At 41.1% G+C, this 12,005-nt stretch overlaps 1 protein-coding gene across 1 annotated transcript; it reads right to left on the reverse strand.

Annotated features, from left to right (window-relative positions):
• Positions 1-52: 52 nt before the first annotated feature.
• mcrs1 (microspherule protein 1) lies at positions 53-10,233 on the reverse strand. Its single transcript, XM_062545971.1, has 15 exons — positions 10,082-10,233; positions 9,645-9,700; positions 9,010-9,181; positions 7,447-7,585; positions 6,757-6,921; positions 5,842-5,951; positions 5,421-5,529; positions 4,511-4,649; positions 3,773-3,848; positions 3,436-3,464; positions 3,182-3,274; positions 2,549-2,631; positions 2,069-2,156; positions 1,437-1,564; positions 53-936 (listed from the first exon to the last, which is right to left on the reverse strand). Exons 2-15 carry the CDS (start codon positions 9,652-9,654, stop codon positions 850-852), a joined length of 1,428 nt encoding a protein of 475 aa, XP_062401955.1. The 5' UTR covers positions 9,655-9,700; positions 10,082-10,233; the 3' UTR covers positions 53-849.
• Between the last annotated feature and the right edge of the window lie 1,772 nt (positions 10,234-12,005).

A 12,005-nucleotide genomic window follows, 5' to 3' on the forward strand; every position in this document is an offset into this window, starting at 1 on the left:
AATAATAATAACAACAATAACAATAATAAAAATAATAAATCAGTACCATGGGTTTAGATTGGACAACATTTATTGAAAGGCTACATCACACTTTAATAAGGGCTTGAGAAAGAGATGCTTCCCTTTGAGGACTTTCAAGCTGATGGTGCTGATATGAACAGACATAGTCCTTTGTACTGGACTGTTTCCTGAGCCTGGTGCTTGTGCAACTGTGGTTAGGATGTGCCTGCCAGTAAAAAATGACCATCAGTGACTGCCCTCTGACAGTGACATGAACAAGAATAATGGCCAAGATGTGTTATTAATCCATAACTCTGACAAACTATATGCACGTGTCATCTTGTATGGTATCTCTACCTGGAATTTGATGGTGTGTTAGCACAGGAGCTTCATCTATAAATGAAGTTTCAAGGAATGTCAAACACTTAGCTTTGGGCTCAACTAGAAAATTGTTTTAAGCAGGTGGAGATGACTTGAAGAACTCAAACTGAAAGTAAAAAAACCTTAACTTTGAGCTAACTCCGATGTGTTCTGCCTGACTCAAGGTTGTTGTTCTGAATATCAAGGCAGTAAACTGTTCATGAATAAGAACATCCCACTCCATACATTCTGAGTATGGCTCATTATCCCAACTCTATTAGGATCATGAAAAACAATCCCCTGTGGTGATGTGGAATTGTTCACACGTGTTCATCAGTCTCATTGCGTGCCTGCAGGAAGTAGTAGTTTATCTCTACAAACTCGCGTTGAGGAGCTGGTTGTACGGATTCAGCCAGGGCCTCAGAGTCCATCTCCCCGGAGCACAGCCTCCTCCTGGCCCAGGATTAGGGCAGTTATTCCAGAGAAATGTCACTGCTGGTTCATCTTGGCTGCCTCTGCTTTGATGAGGGAGATGAGCTCCTGGTTGATCAGGAACACAAAGCGAAGGCCTGCAATCTGGAGGCAAGACACAAGGATTAATAATCAATCTTTTAACATCAAGGATAGTCAAAACAAGAAGATTTGTTGATGGAAAAGCACCTTTAGATATCGCAACCACTGTTTGGCAGTAGTAATGAGTTACTGTAAGGAGTGGTGTTAAGTGTTCAGATTGACCTTGTCAGAAATGTCGAAAACATTTATACAAAATATAAACACTCCAACTCTCTGTTAAGAGGTCTGCTGAAAAGATATATAATCATAGTAGAAGCGATAGTAACACAACAACATAAACAAGTAATAACTGACAAATAAATAACACATTATTTTTGAAACCAAGTAATAAGAGATGTTATTACCTCTTAAAAGAGTAATAGGTAAAAAGTAACTCATTCCCTTCCCTGAATTACTTACCCAACACTTATCACATTTCAATTGCAATTCATTTCATTAGCTGAGAGTATTCCAGAACCTGGCAGAGAACACAGTCCACAGCATATGGATCCCCATCTGCTTACCTCCACTACAGAGTTGTTGTTGAGTTTCCACTTGTTGCCGGACAGAACAGGTCTTCCATCTATATAGATGGGTCTCCGGCCTTCATTAGCGATGAAAAAGTCCCCATTGTTCTTCAGTTTAATAATGCCTAAAACAGAAGACAAGTGGATACAGTCAGTTACACAGTGGCTGAGGATTCAAACAGAGAAAGCAGAGGATATTTAGGGCCTTCTATTGTTGAAAAAAAAAGCTATGCTATGTAAACTTGTTAGGGCCATAACGGCCTCCTGAGGACATGGAGTATATTTCACATGTTTTGTCACTGCATTTTAGAGCAGTAAAGACTGGTTGTGCATCAACTTCAAAAGACATCCAACGGGCCACTTCAGAACCCAAAAGCAGAACCGAAGTATACAATTATAGTAGTGTGTTTAATAGGTGATATCAACCAACAGTTTGACACAGAGTGTCATCATCTGCATCTATTAAACACTCTTGGTAGGTATTTGTGTGCACTGAAGTGGCCATCGGGTGCTGCTGATTTTACAGTTCTGTTACGTAAACATTGACGGGTTATGGCACAAGAGATATCCTTTTTCATTTCAGTAGACAGACTTTTCCTCCTACACTACACTTGCTTCCAACAGCCTACCTTGTTTTCTTGAAATCTTCCATGCAGGTCCTTCCAGTGAGAGATCAACGTCTATCTGCTTGTCCTTGGTGGCTCGGCCCAGAGTTATCTGCAATAGCAGAGAGACACAGTCAGGCATCCAAGACTCAGACTGTTTACTAAACAAATCAAGATTTCTAAGTGCTGCTCCAGAGTACATCAGAGGCAACTGGAAGACTAAAACACAGGATCAACCTGACCTTTTGAACAAAACTAAACAAACTGACACATAAAAAAAACAAAAAACAAAGCAATAAACAGACAAGCCAAAGCCAAAGGGAACACATAGATCTTTGGATCGCATCTAGATATTCAGTCAACCACATTTCACTTCCATGTGGACATGTAGCGCCAAAAATGGGGAAAACCTTCTTCTGCTATCACATTATCACAGCATGGAGCCTGGAGCCTGCTGGTGTAAACTACTGGTTGACGTGCGACTTTGTCACAAAGCTCTCTTACCTCCCTTGACCTCATCAGGTAGCGGACCATGCGCCCCCGCAACGCAGCCAGAGTCTGGTTGTCAAAGTCCGGGGAGTTCATTCCTGAAAGCAGACGGTTGTTCTTAAGGATCTTTGCTGAAAGCATGCCACACATGGTTGAACACATTCACGAGTCAAGCTTCGAAGACCATTGTCAACTGCATCCAAGACACACAGTATTCTATATTTACAACTATAAGATGACAGCTTGAGAAGCAACCAAGCTGACTGGCAATCAATAGATCTGTCTGTGGTACAGGGGTCTATATCAAGCTATGAGGTGTGAGATTCCTGTCCACAACTGTATTAAAACTCACACTGATGTGTTCCATTCCAGAGTAAACTGATGATTGCGTCTGTTCTGTTCACCAGAGTGAGTCCAGATTGTGTTCTGTTGCCATGTACAGTCTAGTTTCCAACAAAACCACTGATGTGATTGAGCACAAATTCCTAGCCAGTACAGATATGTGAGGTATGTGCAGCTGGCTTTTGTTGAAAAGTGTGTGTGTGTGTGTGTTGAGATAGTGATGCAGACGGTGTGTGTATGAGTGTGAGTGTGAGTGTGTGTGTGTGTGTGTGTGTGTGTGTGTGTGTGTGAGTGTGTGTGTCTGACCTGTGATGCTGTCCACTAGCACCTGCCAGCGGGGCAGCTCCTGTTCCAACTGCCTGATCTCCCTCTTCTGATGCCTGTCGGAGATCATTAGCTCTAATGGAGGGTGGGGAGGGGTACAAAGTGAGGATTATGATCGAGCAACAGAACAAGAGAGAAATACATGATAACCCGTAAAGAAAAAATCAAGACAGAGAGAAGAAGTTCAACCCCACAACGCCCTTATTTGTTTTAAAACCATTTAGAAAATGACTTACCATGTTCAAGCACCTCATCCCTGCTTTCCCTGTGGGGAGACAAAAGGAGAACAACATGAGTATTTTTTTCTTGCAGGCCAACATGGAATGTTCTTTCCTACTGATTGTAACACCAGAAGTCAATGACTCCAAGTAGGTGGCTTAGTGGCAACCCTAGGTGAGATAACCCAGAGGAAGTTGTAAACCTGATAACAGAACAGCCCCGTCCGTGGCTTCAACCTCCAAACTAAACAAAGCCGAAGGGCAATTCTATTAGAAGGCTTACCTCTTCCTTTGGGTTAACTTACCCAGGTCTGCCACTTTACCACCTACTTGGAATAGACCCCAGGACACCTACTTTAACTTGGCATCATCTACCAGCTGCTCTGCATCGGAGAAGTTTAGGACTTGGTCTCCTTTGGGAAGGGGTTGTACTGCAACAGAGAAGGTTATTTTTAGAAACAGACAAGTACTGAGGATGAGAGCTCAGGGGCTATTTTGCAACAGGCCACAGTGTGACACAATACCTACGTTGCGTTTTTGGTGTAAACATGGTTCATTCAAATTTCACAGCAATTTTCAACAGATTTATTCTACAAGTTTATTCAAAATTAGAAAGCCTTCAAGTTACTAATTTAGAAAAGCTAACATTGCATCACACTGAACTGGTCCAACTCACAAAACACACTTAACATCCTTAATTATTCGGTGGGTAAGGGAAACTCAGGTCTATTGTATTTTCTAAATACGTATCTAGGTGTATATTACAACACAGATTATTTTGGTGCCCTGGTTTGTGTATCCATGGGACCACATTGGGAGTAAGGGCCAAAGTACACTTCACCTGACATGGCTTTGTGCAACACTGACCCAAATATTGATATTTGGGTCTCCAAAGTACACTCATTTTACTGTTGTGGACATGTTCTTCAGCACACAAGCTTGACCACTCAGTCATCATGTCTGAAATAATGCTTCTAGTTGTGTGAATCTAAAGCAAAAACTGTAATTTATAGCTCTATAGTCTTCTCTACACCTTCACGTCTGTACCCAGACTGTGACATGGGAAGTCCCCTTTAAGCTTAACCCAGCTCACCGCTCTGGTCCTCCAGCAGGTAGTACTGCTTGAGAAGCTGCCAGTGTACCATCAGGCTCTTGGGTGTGCGGGAGGGGTAGAACACACTCGGGTGCTTACTCAGCAGCTCCTGGAACACCTCCAGCTTGGGCTGACTGTTCTGCTCATCAGTCAGACAGACAGACAGACAGACAGACAAACCCCAATCTCAGTCACTATGAAGTCAAGGTATATTTCATAGAGCAACACACACAAGATGCTATCAGATATATGCTATAGGATGCTAGTCAAATTTTGGACAGTCCAAGGTCTGAATTCTCAAATGCTTCGAGTACGGGAGTTATGATCGACACGGAAGACCTTATTTGGTTGGCTGTATCTGAACTGTCTTAGAACAATTGCTACACTGGTCATTGGGGATGGTTCACAATAGTTCCTTAGGCCAAGTTTAATGTGTCAACTTGAGTGTTTGTTTGTTCAATTTAAAGCCATATAATTGCCTAAGGCTATCAATGGCCAGGACATGGTATGCTATAGCAGAATATATGGAACTATTACAAGTTTAGCAACAATAATATTTTTTTAAAAAAATGTAATCCATGCTAGCCATAAATTCTAAAACTTTCAAAGACCCGACCTTACTAAAACATCAACGACAGAATTTTGACTATGAAATTGCTGTCATTTGGTTTTCAGCAGGGCAAAAGAATAACATATGTTTCATTGACAGGGGCACTTTGGACTAAATTGACTGGATGGAGGGTATTTATTACTTAATAGAAAACCGTAAGTCTTAAATGTCCTATATGGCATCTAGTATAAATGGTCAACTTGAGTTGGCTGATCTGGGCACATGGCCCAAGGCTAGACTAACACCCCATTGACAAATGATGTTAAAGGGTAGTAAGCAGAGCTGAATGAAATGCCTCACCGAGCTGATCTTGGCCAGCAGGGCCTCCTCTGCCTGGCTGAAGAGCGCTTTGGCCTGAATGGCAGCAATGGCTTCCGGATGTAGCTGCCTCATGGCCTGCCAGGCCAGTCTGCAATAGAGAGAGAAGAGAGACAGAGAAAGAGAGAGGCAAGTAAGAAAGAGAGAGAGACAGAGACAGTGATAGAGAGATAAATAGAGAGAAAGAAAGAGAGGCAAAGGAGGGGGTAAATGTTCATCATTTGTTTTGAAAATGTTCTAATTATGAACTTCATGATGAGGTCAATGTGATACCTGGTTATTAGGGTAGAGCTTAAGATTTTCATAAAAACTTTTTAAAAATGTCACTAATAACAACAAAAAATCTGCAATATGGTAAGGTAAGTCATTGAGTAGATTATTTGGTAGGAGTGGAGCATCTTACTTGGATATGACCGGGTCATACAGCAGGGCATACCAGCGCTCCTGAATCTCTCTCAGGGTGAAGCGACAGCTGAACTTGACTCCCAGGTGCACCGCTGTGAGGTCTGTGGTCTACAATCAGACAGCACACAGGCAGTTACACAGGGAACAACGTTGTGCTGGCACACAAACAGAGGTCCCTGACACTTTTGCACAACAAAAAAAAACAATACAATAATTCATTTAACAGTGAACAATTTCAAAAGCTGGTAAGACTACATTAGGGAGAATAGCAATAATAAACAACAATGTCAATTCAATCAATAGCCTAATGAAAATAGACAATGAAATTAAATTAGAATAGCAAATAAACAAGGCAGAAACAGATCATGATATTTTGATCCTCTCTTGTAAGTTTTACAATTATACAGGAGGCGATAAATTCTTCTAGCACACTTTCTCTTGTGATTTTTAGGGAGGTATTTTCATGTTGTATTTGATATAAAACTCACTCTGTCCTTTTCTGCCTGTGCACTCTACTCTAAAACAGTGGCCTCCAGTAGATACTGCATTTAAAATATGGCTAAACTACAACCACAAGCAAAAGGGAAAGCCAGGAATGATTCACTAATTAGAAAAGAATTATAGCTGCAAGAAGCTTGTATTTTCATTCTGTACACCACTGGTCTGACACTGAGGTGAGGTGTTCTTCTGCCAATACCATCTATGCTTGTTCTGTGCATAGTGTGGATGACAACAATTCAGTCCTCCACACAGTCAGTACAGACTTTCAGGATATACCCAAATCTCTTTCTGTACATATCTTAAGGCTTTGACTGTACATGTGCATGACAGGCCTAGTTTCCAAATGCAGAAGTGCACTTCGGCCGTACAACACAGAGGTCTTTCACTGAATCGACTCCAGTGTCCACCTTACCTGCAGGACAGCATTGATAAGAAGCAGGTCGTCAGTGGGCTTCCAGCGGCCCAGGTCCTTGGTGATCTGCAATGTTTGTTTGGTCTTCTTCACCCTCTTAGTGATGGGCGGAGGGGTGATCACCATGGTGAGAGGGGGCGTGATGGAGGAACTTGCCTTTGATACCTAGAGGAAATTAACATTACTATGGTTATGGTTATGCTACTTGGCAGAAGCCTTTGTCCAAAGCGAGGCAAGGCTGTTTTATTTATATAGCGCATATCATACCATGACAGCTCAGTACACTTTACATTAATAGCAGGAATCAGCAAGCATCAACAAATCACAAAAATTTAAATGTAGGTGCGTTCATAAATTCAATCTGACATGCTCTGGACGTTCTGATAGTGTGACCCTCTGAATAAATACAAGATCATTCCGAATTTACGTACGGCTAAGTGTGCTCGGAGCGCTCGGAGTGGCAATTTACGAACACAGCCTATAACAGCATGCATTATAATATGCATTCATGTGCGTGAGATGGTCTGCGATGCAGCTCCAAATCACAATGTACAGACTTTGACACTGCTTCATAGGTACATTATCAGAGGATATGTTCTCATGGAATCTCTAAATCATCTCTGAAAATCACCACAAGCTACCAAACCAACTTCAAAAGTAAATACACTTATATAGAGAGGTTTTCATTACCTTCTTCTTTTCATTGGAGGATGGCTCACTGCCAGAGCATCGGATTGGCTCGATGACAGGTGGACCTTTCACTCTGGTGGAGGGTTTGGCCAGACTGCTCTCAACCAGCTCATCATCAAACTTCTTTCTCTTGATTGACCTGAGCAAAACATGACAAATGAAACATGAGGACCTAGTTGAAATAGCTTCCTTTAAAGGTGCTCAAAGTGATGCTGAGTGACGTCACTTCTGTCGACGTTCAAACAAAACAGAGAGCTAGCTCGCTACTCCCTCCCCTCCCTCCTGTGCAATGTGTACTCTCCTAAACACACATCTCGTCGGTGACAGTCACGGTGCAGTCAGAACCACCTGAAGCTTAACCCCAAGAAGACCGTGGAGATGACAGTGGACTTTAGGAAAAGTCCCCACCAACTCCCCCCTCTTGCCATTCATACTTTAGGATCAACCATCTCACAGGACCTAAAATGGTCTCCCCACATTGACACTATCTGGAAGAAAGCCCAGCAGAGGTTATACTTCCTAAGACAGCTAAGGAAGTTTAATCTGCCTAAGGAGCTGCTGACCACTTTCTACTCAGCAATCATGCAGACTGTCATCTGTACCTCCATCACTGTCTGGTTTGGGTCAGCCACCAAATGAGACAGGGCCAGACTGCAAATGACAATGAGGGCTGCAGAGAGGATTATTGGAGCTGACCTCCCTTCCATCCAGGACTTTTACCGGTCCAGGGTCAGGAAAAGGGCAGCAAAAATCTCTACAGACCCTTCACATCCTGGTCACAAATTGTTCAACCTCCTTCCCTCTGGGAGACGATACAGGGCACTGTTTGCCAAAACCAGACGTCACGAAGACAGCTTCTTCCCCCAGGCTGTGACTCTGTTGAACACTCAGAAATAGCACCAACACTTACAACAAACAAGTCAATCAACCTGTTCTGCTCATTTACCTCATATCATGTGCACTTCATATACAGTTATATTACAGTTATTATCAATACATTATCATTGTACTGAAATGCATAATCTTAAACATCAGTCTATACTGATACTGCACTATTCCCATCCTCTTTCATTGTATATTGCATCCTGCGTCTTGCCTGTGCCTGTTGGGGTGTCCATGACCATGGCAACCTTGACAGGGCCAACAAGGCCGCACTCCCCCTCCGGGCAATTGCATTACCCTGTCCCACCCATAGCATCTATTTATTTGTAAATGTACACAATGTATTTATTCTCATACATAGCCTTACTGCCTTATTCTATTCTTACTGTTTTTCTATTTTATTGTTGAGTTTTGTGCAAAGATTAACTGGAGTCAAATTCCTTGTTTGTTTATGCAAACCTGGCCAATAAAGCTGATTCTGACTGGCTGGAACAGTTCGTCATGTTTTTACGGTCCAGGCTGGATCAGGTTGCTTTAAATGCCGTTTTTGTTGGAGCCTGGGCTTAAGGCTTTCCCTGACCGTGCTGCAAACCCTGCTCTAGAACATGGCAAAGCATAATAAATAGGATAAAATGCAGACTCTGTAGCAAGCACAGGTGAGGTGTGCTGCCTCTCACCAACCTGGAGGAGCTGCGGCGTTTGGGCACTCCACCGCCACCACTGAAAGCCTGTGCTGCTGTCCTCTTCACATCCTTCAGCCCTGTCGACTCTTCATCCTCCGACCTACTGTGGCTAGCCAGGCCTCCGATGGAGGAACCTCCCACAACGGGGGTGGCAATACCAGCTTGCGAGTCTGCACACATACACATCATTCCAAATAATGTTATATCATACTTTCACACAAACATAAAGGCATTATGTTAGTGGTGACATATATGTGGGTGTTTTTGGTCAGTAACCATGCAGTAGCCAGGTATGTTGTGCTGTTGAATGTACAAACAAGAGCTGCATCGCTAATGAAATCAGATAGAAAGGAGCTGGCTCAAGGGTATCATGTTTATTTGTATATCAAAAGCTCCGTTTTTATAGCCATCAATGTGTTCAATCAACCAAAACTCTGATACTGATGCACCTGGTGATCTGTGACATAAGCTGGGCCTAAATACCAGTATATTCTAAGTGACTTAAAATGCAACCTGGGGATTTGCAAAAATATGCAAAGACAATAACTGCATTAGGTAGATAACAACAAAAATACCTGCACAGGTGCCACATTTGTTTTTGTTTTATTAAAAAGAAAAAGAAATATATCTTACCCTTTTCCATAGCTTTTAGTCAAAACCAGGCGCAGTCAGTCAGGCAAGTGTCATTGCTGGTGATTAAAAGGTAAGAACATATAAGTAGTTTAGAATAGGCAAAGGGTGCGCATGCTGTCAGGGGCAGGGTCTGCCTTTTCACTGTCAAATTGTCAAATGGTGGTTATGCCAAATGCCGACTAATTCCATCAACATTACAGGAACAATTTTACATATGTTTATATCCACGCAGTAAAATGGTCGTTAAACTAATGCTTAATCCTATTCTTGCATGAAAATATAGTGTAAAGGCAAGACAAAACGTTGTCAGCAGGCTTGATAGCTGGTCCTTATCTGTGTGACATTAACCAGCATTCGATTAGCATGGCTATGGCTAGTTGGGTAACGTTAGCTAGCTACCAATTTCACACATAATGATAAAAATAGTAACCACTCACTTATTTTGAAAACCCCCAAGTAATCTTTAAGGAATTACTGGTGAATGGCGATCTCAATAGCATCAAAATGTCGAGGTAATACGATGTCCTGTCACCACAAAACGTGTATTTATATATAGTCGATCGAAAACAAGAAGACAAAACATTCACATTTCCTGTGACTACGGATGTTACGTAAAACTGGGTTTGCTACGCGAGATTTACTGGGGAATTTCATATGAAAGAATAACGTCTCCACCTAGTGGGCAGGAGGTGAGAAAAAGGACTCAAACTACTACAAGATTGTTATAATAATAATAATAATAATAATAAACAACTTCCCATAAGCTATTCCCCTTTATTTTCATTGTTAATTTTAGGCTATTGATTACATTTACATTATTGTTGTTTATTACTGCTATTCTCTTAATTTGGTCTGAAAAACATTTCTAATTGTTCACTGTTACATTTAACTATTGTATTGGGTCGTGTTTTTAATATATTTCTTTGTTTTACTTATATGTTGCTTTAGGCAAAGGCGTCTGCCAAATCCCATAATAACCATAGAGGGGTGCATGTGGCCCCCCAGATGTTTTTGGTGGAAATGGAAATGGTAATTAAAGCAAGTTTTGGAATTTAGATTTATGAATGTAAAATTTGGTCAAAATTAAAATAAGGTTGATTAAATAAAACTGAGAGGAAAGATTTCTGTCAAAATTAATGAAACCAAAAAGGACATTTTCCCAGCACAAGGAGAAGTCAGGGTAAATAAAATCAACTAAGTATTTAGACAGCTTACTCCAAAGTAATTTAGTATGGGGGCATAACCAAAATAAGTGCACAAGAGTTTCCCTTTGATTCCCACAAAAAGTACAATTAACATCAATGTCTTTTTTGAGCTTCTGTAAATAGTGGTTCGTTGGGTAAAACCTATGAAGCATTTTAAAAGAAATCTCTTTGACCTTGTTAGTCAGACAGAATTTCTGCGGCAGAAGCCAGACCTTGTCCCAACATATATCTCCAACAAAACTAGACCAGTGTGAAAGGGAAGAGGGTGTACTAATGATGTCATGTTGAAAAAGCTGACGGATGATCTTGTTAATATTCTTACAGTGTGGAGAAAAGCAACTTTTACCTACATCAGTATCAAGTAGCCTACATTACATGAAACAGGAAGATCACAATCAGCCCTAAACCCTCTAAAAAGTGCAATTATACCTGTGGGGATGGCATCAAAAACAATAGAAAACTCCCTAGGAGTAACAGGGATACCATATCGTTGAAGAAATTCAGAATAAGAATAAAGTTGACCGTCTTGGTTAAATAATTGACTGACCAACAAAATATTATTATTAAACCATTGTCTAAAGAAAATTGATCTATTTTTGAATAAGACATATTTATTATTCCAAATATAAAACCTGTGGGGACTAAAATTATGTTTGAAAATTAACGACCAGGCCAATAACATCTGTTTATGAAAAGACGCAAGTTTGAGGGGAATTTTGTCTATATTATAGTTGCAAACCAAAAAAAAGTTGAGACCACCTAATGAAGAAAAGATGTAATGAGGAATGAAGTTCCACAGAGAGGTTGGATGCCTGAGGTATCGCCTAATCCAATTGATTTTAAAAGTATAATTTAAAGTTGTGAAGTCCAAAAAGTTAAGGCCACCTTTACAGTACTCATTCATTATAACAGATTTTCTTACATAATGAGTGCGGTTTTTCCAAACAAAGTCAAAGAGAAGTTTGTCTATAGCTTTACAGGTAAGGGTATCAACACTAAGTGAAAGTGCAGTGTAGGTCAATCTAGATATCCCTTCAGCCTTTGAAAGCAAAACCCTGCCTCTTAGTGAAAGATCTCTTAAAAGCCATTGGCAAGGATTGCTCCTTCCAAGCCACTTTTTCAAGGACGTTACGTCATCAAATCTCGTCAAGCACTG

The sequence above is a fragment of the Sardina pilchardus genome, chromosome 9 (assembly GCF_963854185.1).
Source record: "Sardina pilchardus chromosome 9, fSarPil1.1, whole genome shotgun sequence".
NCBI lineage: Eukaryota > Metazoa > Chordata > Actinopteri > Clupeiformes > Clupeidae > Sardina > Sardina pilchardus.